Source organism: Theropithecus gelada, unplaced genomic scaffold (assembly GCF_003255815.1).
Source record: "Theropithecus gelada isolate Dixy unplaced genomic scaffold, Tgel_1.0 HiC_scaffold_15905, whole genome shotgun sequence".
In the NCBI taxonomy this organism is placed as follows: domain Eukaryota; kingdom Metazoa; phylum Chordata; class Mammalia; order Primates; family Cercopithecidae; genus Theropithecus; species Theropithecus gelada.
The window spans coordinates 7,006-15,248 of record NW_020257664.1 but is presented as its reverse complement, the minus strand read 5'-3'; the positions used below and the strand labels follow the sequence as shown (position 1 = coordinate 15,248).

At 44.6% G+C, this 8,243-nt stretch overlaps 1 protein-coding gene and 1 pseudogene across 1 annotated transcript; both read left to right on the top strand.

The window, feature by feature from the left end:
• Window positions 1-1,031: 1,031 nt before the first annotated feature.
• On the top strand, window positions 1,032-7,532 carry LOC112617216 (annotated as a pseudogene).
• Window positions 2,605-3,214, top strand: LOC112617217 (transcription factor BTF3-like). The gene is made up of 2 exons (XM_025373971.1): window positions 2,605-2,622; window positions 2,726-3,214. The coding sequence occupies exons 1-2, from the start codon at window positions 2,605-2,607 to the stop codon at window positions 3,212-3,214; spliced, it is 507 nt and encodes a 168-aa protein (XP_025229756.1).
• Window positions 7,533-8,243: the final 711 nt, after the last annotated feature.

Sequence of the window (8,243 nt, the reverse complement as noted above, 5' to 3'; positions counted from 1 at the left end):
CAGGAGCCAGCATCATATAGAATGGTAGGCTGGAGGTGGCAAACACTTTCTAGAAAGGAAGGCAGGAGGCACTTTGGTCTTTTCAAGGCATGGATTATCTGTCTGTGTGTCAAGTCCTGTCCCTTTGTAGAGCAACAGCCGGCCAGGACAACCTGAAAATAAAAGAGGGAACAGAGTTGGACACTGGCCTAGGTTACTGACCCCAGATGAGGATACACACAGTGACACAACAGTTGATGGACCATCCCCTAGGGTGGCATCTCCAGATGGGGTCTCAGGTGCAACTCCTAAAGTCAGAGCCAGTTCCTGCTCTGTCTGTGACTTCTGGGTGGTGTGGATGTGATGGGAGCCAGGGTTCCATGGTTTGGGGTCTACTCTCCCCTCCTTTGCTGCTGAGTGGCATCTATGGTTCACCTGAGCCATCAGGGACCCTCCCTGAAGCCTCAGGTGTGAACTGAGGGTGAGAGGGTGCAGTCATGTGGTGTCCTGGGGATTGGGGCCAACTTCTTGTGCAGCTTCTTGATTCCCTGTGGCCCTACTCCTGCCCATCCCAGGAGAACCACCTGCATCTTCTCATTGCTGGGTCTATCTTCCTAGTGACATATAGGGTGAGGAGCCCATCCCATGGTGGGCAGCTCTGAGGCCGTGTGGTCACTGCCCTCCCATGGCTGGAGGCCTCATCTCTGCCAGGGCCTAGGACGATACAGGAACCACTTTTGAAGGGTGTGATTTATTTCCTGGTGCCAGTAGCATGGGCTTGCTTCTGGGCATTAGGGGACCTTGTTGATTCTCCAGTTAGAAATTGCTACGGACTCTACACAAAACTTTTTTCAACCACAGATGCTTCTAGGATCTAACGTGTACTAAGTCCTAGGGCCCTAGTGACAGGTCCAGCCACACTCATCACGCATGGATTGTCTGTGGCTACTATCAAGATACAGGGGGAGAGTTGATCAGTGACAACAGGGACTATGTTGCCAGCAAGCCCCTTATATTCACAATACAGCCCCTCACAGCAAGCTCTGCGGGCCATGCGTGTATGTGGGGAAGTCGGAAAAGAAGCTTTGCACTTGTTGTGAGGTTGAAGGGTCTTTCCTCATTGGAATGTGGACTCTGCTTCTAGTAATGGATCCTGGGTCTGTCTGAGAAGTGGCTTAGTGCTGGAAACTCGGCAAAGTAATGCAATTTTTTATGAAATGTCCACTTTCCTCTTCCCAATCATCCATCTCTCTGTTTTGTCTTTATTTATTGTGGTTAAAGTCCAGCAGGATCCGGGTGAGTCTCCATCTGTTTTGCCTCTTGGTCCCCCTTGTTCTATGAGCCATGAGCGTAGCTCTCTGTGGCTTAGGACTCCAGCTGGCATTGTGACTTCTCTAATCATTTTTGTCATTGCACTTTCCCTCCTCCTGACAGGTGACAGCCTCCACCTGGGATCGGTTGTTTCAGATCATTACTCCTGGGAGCCACTTAGGGAACAGCATTTCCTACCCTGGCTTTCAGCGACAGGCATCCCTGTGTTTCTTGACAGTCTGCTGCCTTCTCTCAGGGCCTGCTTTATATGCTGGGTAAACAGGAGTCCTCCAGGCTTCCCAGGAGCACAGAGGATGGACATTGTTCTGGATTTTCACACTCAGACCCCTCTAGCATGGGCACTTCTCTGAGCCTGTGATCCCTTCCTCTACACCGTGCCTTAGAAGTTCTAGATTTTCTACTTCTCGCCCTGTGAACCATCCCTTTTCCAAGGTTTCAGGAATGCATCTCATAGCAGATGGGCATCATCACCAGGGGCTTTGCTAACGTTTAAATCCTGGGACTATGACAATAATCTCTTTTTGATTCAAATTGGATTCTGTCCTCATCCCACTCACTGAGCTGGAGCATCCTAGGGCAGCTCCCACACCCTCTCCCACCTCCCGCAGTCCACAGGGGCTGCTGCCAAAGATCCTCCTCATCCAGGCCTTTTCCTACCACAGCAGGCCTGGCACCTTCATGACAAGGTCATGTGCTGACCCATGTGGGCAGAGCCCAGGTGGGATATGTCTTGGGAGGATGCATGGTTTCATGGCTGCAGGGACCTTCCTTGCCTTGTACTCAAGAAAGGGAGACATTCTAGTCTTTAACTAGTTGACATGACAGTCCTGGCTGGGGCACATCTTACTCTGCCAGCCCAGCCCCTCAGAGATATTTACTTGCAGTCACCATAAGGAAGAGGAGGGGTCTTAGGTTCCACTTCCCCCCACACCAGCCCTCTCCTGTGTTTATCTTCCGCACACACACACTATCTTCGCTATGACTTCATCATCACTCCTAAGTTCAGACCTGAACCACAGTGGTGTGAAGTTCAAGACCAGGTGGATGAAAGGCCTTTTCTTCACTATGACTGTTTTAACCACAAGGCCAAAGCCTTTGCTTCTCTGGGGAGGAAGGTCAATGTCACAAAAGCCTGGGAAGAACAAACTGAAACCCTAAGAGACGTGGTAGATTTCCTCAAAGAGCAATTGGCTGACATTCAAGTGGAGAATTGAATACCCAGCGGTAAGTTTAAAATGGCCCAGGACAGGAGGGAGCAGACACTATAGTAGCGTAGAAGGCTTTAATGGGTTCATGCAAAAAATAAATCAGGTTGGCGTCCTTGCATGTGTGTGCCTAATCTCAGCTGGTCCACCCGAGACCACCTGAACACCAACCCTAGTCCCCTGCACGGCCCTTTATCCACTCCGACAAGGTGAAAGAAACAATCATGAACCAGGAAAAACCTGCCAAACTGCAGGCACAAGTGTACATTGGTGGGAAAGGACCAGCTTGCAGAAAAAAGAAGGTGGTTCATAGAACAGCCACAACAGAAGATAAAAACTTTCAGTTCTCCTTAAAGAAGTTAGGGGTAAACAATATCTCTGGTATTGAAGAGGTGAATGTGTTTACAAACCAAGGAAGAGTGATCCACTTTAGCAACCCTGAAGTTCAGACATCTCTGGCAGGGAAACCTTTCACCATTACAGGCCATGCTAAGACAAAGCAGCTGACAGCAATGCTACCCAGCATCTTCATCCAGCTTGGTGCAGACTGTCTGACTAGTTTAAGGAGACTGGCTGAAGCTCTGCCCAAACAGTCTGTGGATAGACCAGCACCACTTGCAACTGGAGAGGATGATGATGATGAAGTTACTGATCTTGTGGAGAATTTTGATGAGGCTTCCAAGCATGAGGCAAAATGAATTGAGCCAACTTCTGAAGATAAAACTTGAAGAAGTTACTAGGAACTGCTATTTTCTATTATGACTGCTTTTTAAGAAATGTTTGTTTATGGATATGATAAAATCTAGGTCACCAATACTTTTAAGCCCAAGCCCCTTGGACACTGAGCTCCTTTCAGTTTTTGCGTATACACAATTTATTCTTTGCAGCTAATTAAGCCGAAGAAGCCTGGGAATAAAGTTTGAAACAAAGGTTAATAATGTTCTTTGCCTAGTTAAAAAATAAATTAATTAATTAAAAATAAACAAATCAGGTTTATATCACTCAAGAGGTCAAAGAGCAAGGGCAGCAGACAGGAAAGGAAGCAGGGTGGGACTTAGAATTTCTCAAGATCAGAGCTGATCTCTTTCCAATGGGGCAGAGCCCCTCATTCTGAGGGCCAGGATGTCTTGTGAGCACGAAGCCCATGGACACGGCAGAGGATCTTGGCAGTTCCTCTTCAATGGACAGAGGTTCCTCCTCTTTGACCCAAACAACAGAAAGTGGACAGTGCTTCATCCTGGAGCCAAGAAGATGAAAGAGAAGTGGGAGAAGAACGGGGATGTGACCAGGTTCTTCCAGAAGATTTCACTGGGAGACTGAAACTTGGCCTGAGGAATTCTTGATACACTGGGAAAACATGCTGAAGCGAACAAGTAAGTGGGAAAAAAACAAAGGTTGCTGTCCTGAGTTCAGATCTAATCAGCCCTGTGTGTGTGTGTGTGTGTGTGTGTGTGTGTGTGTGTGTGTGTGTGTTTGAGTGAATGTGAACAGGACCCCCTCATAGAGGGCTCCTCCTTGGGGTGCCTGTGCTCTCCTATCCTCCTCTCCCTTCTCACTCCTGACTCCTCTTCCTCACTGCACTTGCTTTTACTCCTCTCCTTGTGGATTCACCAGCCTCAAGACTGCAGGTGTCACTGGGTTTTCAGACGTGGAAAAGTGATCTGGGTTCTCCTTCACCATTTAAACCAACATTTGTATCCTTTCTGAAGGCTGAAGATGACACCAAAAAGCCCCTGTGAGCACGGTCTCGATCAAAGTCGCCCTTCTGGCTGGCCACCTGCCCACCACCTACTGTGTATGTCCAGAGGCCTCCAGCAGATCATGATAACACCATGGACCCAATAGCTTTTTCACTGCCTTGATGCCTTTTGTCAACAATTTTACCACTGGTTATTCCTAACATCTTATGCTATTTTCTCTTGGTGCTACCTGATGGAATTTTTGCACTTAAAGTTCTGGCTGACTAAACAAGATATGTCAACATTTTCTTTCTTCTGCTTTTGTTTGGAAAATCAGTTACTTCTTTGAATGGTGACACTGTTCTTCCAAATGATATTGTCAATAAAACAATCATGTTAGACTTCAGGCCTCCAGGATTCCTTTCATGTCCTGAAAGATAATTATTTAAATATCTAATAAAAATTATGTTAATGATTGTTTCCTATAGTAATTTATTACCCTGTACTGATATTTAAATAAAGAGTTCTATGTCCCAAAAACCTACTGAGTTTGGAATTTTGTTGTATTATCCAGTAGAGAATTAATGTTATTTCATTTTTCCTCCATGATAGGGAGTAATAAATGAGTGATTCTGCTAGATTTTGTATGGAAAAAGAGAATCTACAAAACATGACTGAAAAAATCAGAGACAATACAAATACATGGAAAAATATTTCATGCTAATGGGTTGGAAGAATCAATATAGTTAAAATGGCCATACTTCCAAAAGCAATTTATAGCTGAAACATTATCCTTATCAATATCAATGCCATTTTTCACAGAATTAGAAGAATGTAATCTAAAAGCGATTTGGAATTTAAAAAGAGCCCAAATAGCCAAAACAATCATAAGCAAAAAGAACAAAGCCAGAGACATCACATTGCCTAACTTCAAACTATAATATAAGGCTATGGTGATCAAAACAGAATGGTACTGGTACAAAAATAGACACTTAGGTCAGTGGAACAGAATCGAGAACTCAGAAAGAAACCTTCACACCTCCAGCCATGTAACCTTCAACAAAATCAACAAAAATAAGCAATGGGGAAAGACTCCCTATTCAACCAATGGTGCTAGGATAACTGGCTAACCGTGTGCAGAGGAATGAAACTGAACCCCATCTTTCACCATATATGTAAAATATCTCAACATGGATTAAAGATTTAAATGTAAGTCTTAAAACTATAAAAATCCTGGAAGATGACCTAGGAAATACCACTCTGGACCTAGGACCTGGCAGAGATTTCATGATGAAGACACCAAAAGCAATTGCAACCAAAACCAAAAATTGACAAATGGGATCTCATTAAACTAAAGAACTTCTGCACAGCAAAAGAAACTAGCAACACAGTAAACAGCCTATAGAACAGGAGAAATATCTGCACACTATGCAACTGACAAATGTCTAATATGCAGAATCTATAAGGAGCTTAAACAACTCAACAAGCAAGAACAAAAAACCCACTTAAAAAGTAAGCAAAGAACATGAACAGATGCTTTTCAAAAGAAGACCTGCAAGTGGCCAACAAACATGAAAAAATGCTCAATATGAATCATCATCAGAGAAATGCAGATCAAAGCCATAGTGAGGTACCATCTTATACCAGTCAAACGGCAATTCTTAAAAAGTCGAAAAACCACAGATGTTGGTGAAGCTGAGGAGAAAAGCGAACACTTAGACACTGTTGCTGTGAAAGCAAACTAGTCCAGCCACTACGGAAAGCAGTTTGGAGATTTCTCAAAGAAGATAAAATAGAACTACCATTCAACCCAGCAATCCTACTGCTGGGGATATATCTAAAGGAAAATAATTTATTCAATCAAATAGACTCATATGTTCATTGCAGTGCTATTCTCATGAGCAAGGACACAGAATCAATCTAAGTGCCCAGCAGCAGTGGACTGAGTGCACCATGGAAATCTATGCAGCCACGAAAGATAACAAAATCATGTCCTTTTCAGCAACACAGATGGAGCTGGAGGCCATTATCCTAGGTGACCTAACAGAAGAACAGGCAACTGCATACTGCAGGTTCTCGTTTATAAGTGGGGGGCTAAACGTTAAATATACATGAATGTAAAGATGGGAACCACAGACACTGGAGATCACTAGACAGGGGAGGAAGGTGGGGCACGTGGGCTGAAGCACCACCCACTGGGTACCAAGCTTACTGTCTGGGTGATGGGATCGTTGGGACCCCAAGCTGCAGCCTCCCACAATTGACCCATGTAACAAACCTACACGTGTACTCTTTAATCTGTAAAAAGAGTTGAAATTAAAAGTGAATAAAGAAAATAAAATGACACAAGGCAAAAACAAAAAATGGGTTTAACTGACAGGATGAGAGAGAACTCTGCACTATCAACTCTAACTCGGCTCTTAAAAAGAATAGTCATTTAAAATAAGTGTAGGGTACATGATCATAATCTTATACAGATCACATATGATTGTACCAAAACCCTAACATTAAACACTGTGTATGGAATTATGGATAATTGCCACCTTGTTATTTATACCCTTCTTTTTTTGTCCTATTTTCAAGTGACATTTTTTGTTTATCCTCAGGGTCTCATTGCTTCCAGGGGTCTCTTTCTGTACCTACTACCTTCTTTTTCACTGTCCACCTCAGCCCTTCCTCTGGCCTGGGACTGTGGCTTCCTTGGCACTGAAGGCACAAGAACTACATTCAGCCTCAAGAGAGAGGAGGATGCAGGGCAGGCTGTGGGGGTGGTCTCGGCATTGCAGACCAGTCTAACAGCGCTCAGTCTCCATTGCAGACAGCTGCATTTCTCCACCATGTTGGCTAAAACCAAGCCAATCTTGCCCCTTTCTTGATTGGTTTTTGTCTCACTCTTCCCAATTACTTGTTGAAAATTCATATTCTTCCACCTCACATTTCTTTCTACTTCTTGACTTCACAATGTATACTGATTTATTGTGCCCAGAAAATACTGGTCCCACCATGTCCTAAGTTACCATCTAAAGCATAGTGAATGAATGGACAAGAGGCCCCTGCCCCAATCACTGCCTCTCATTTATTCACTCACAGGGTTAGTACAGCCTCAGCAGCAACAGTGGACTGTGCTATGGATGCTTCCTTGAGGAAAACAGACAAAATCCCTGCTCCAGTGGGGACAGCAGGTGAACGTAATGAGCAGGTGCATTGCATCGGGTGTAGGAAGGTGACAGATGATTCAGGGGGCAGGGAACAAGGTTGTGGGGAGGAAGACCGGGAGGGGAACCCCCAGGTCCTCAGTAGCCTGAACAGGAAGGTCTCCAAAAAATTTGACGTGTGAGTCCTGGCTTCAAGAAGGTGAGCATTCCCGCAGGAGGCAGAGCCCACAAATATGGCCTGCAGTGGTCCAGGGAAAATCCAGAAGGTGCCTCTGTAACATTTTCAAGACAACCCTAAAACAAAAGAAATACCCAAGAATGTATTTATTAAGTAATTAGGACCAAGCAATAAATATGTATGACCTAGCAATTTAATCGCCATTTAAGAAAGTATTTCACATGAATTGAAAAAGTTTATTTCATTCTCTTTTTTTTTTTTGAGCTGGAAGGGTTGGGTGTCATTTATTGACAGCAATTTATATACATTTGTTTCCTTCTCATCGTTGTTTCCTTCCCAGCGCAGGCACAGAGCCCTTGAGAAAGGTAGTCTCTGAACCAGGGAGCCAGGAATGCAGGTCGGACACATTTTTGGCAGGCAAGTTCAGCTCCAGCAGGATGCAATCCTTCAAGTTGGAATTCCATTGGGTATTTGAGAGGCACCAAGGTGGGGGGTAGAGAGGGAGTCTCCAACAGGACTCACATTTCAGTCCAAGCCTCCTCATTATCCAAGTCCTTACAAGTTTTAGGACCTTGGGGGACAATAATCAGGCCCATCTGCCTCAACAGGGGCAGATTCTTCAACCTGTGTCCAGTTCACACACACCTGCTTCCGCTGGTCACACAGTTCAAGAGAATCAGCCTTATGTTAAAGGACAGATCGCGTCTTCTCTGCC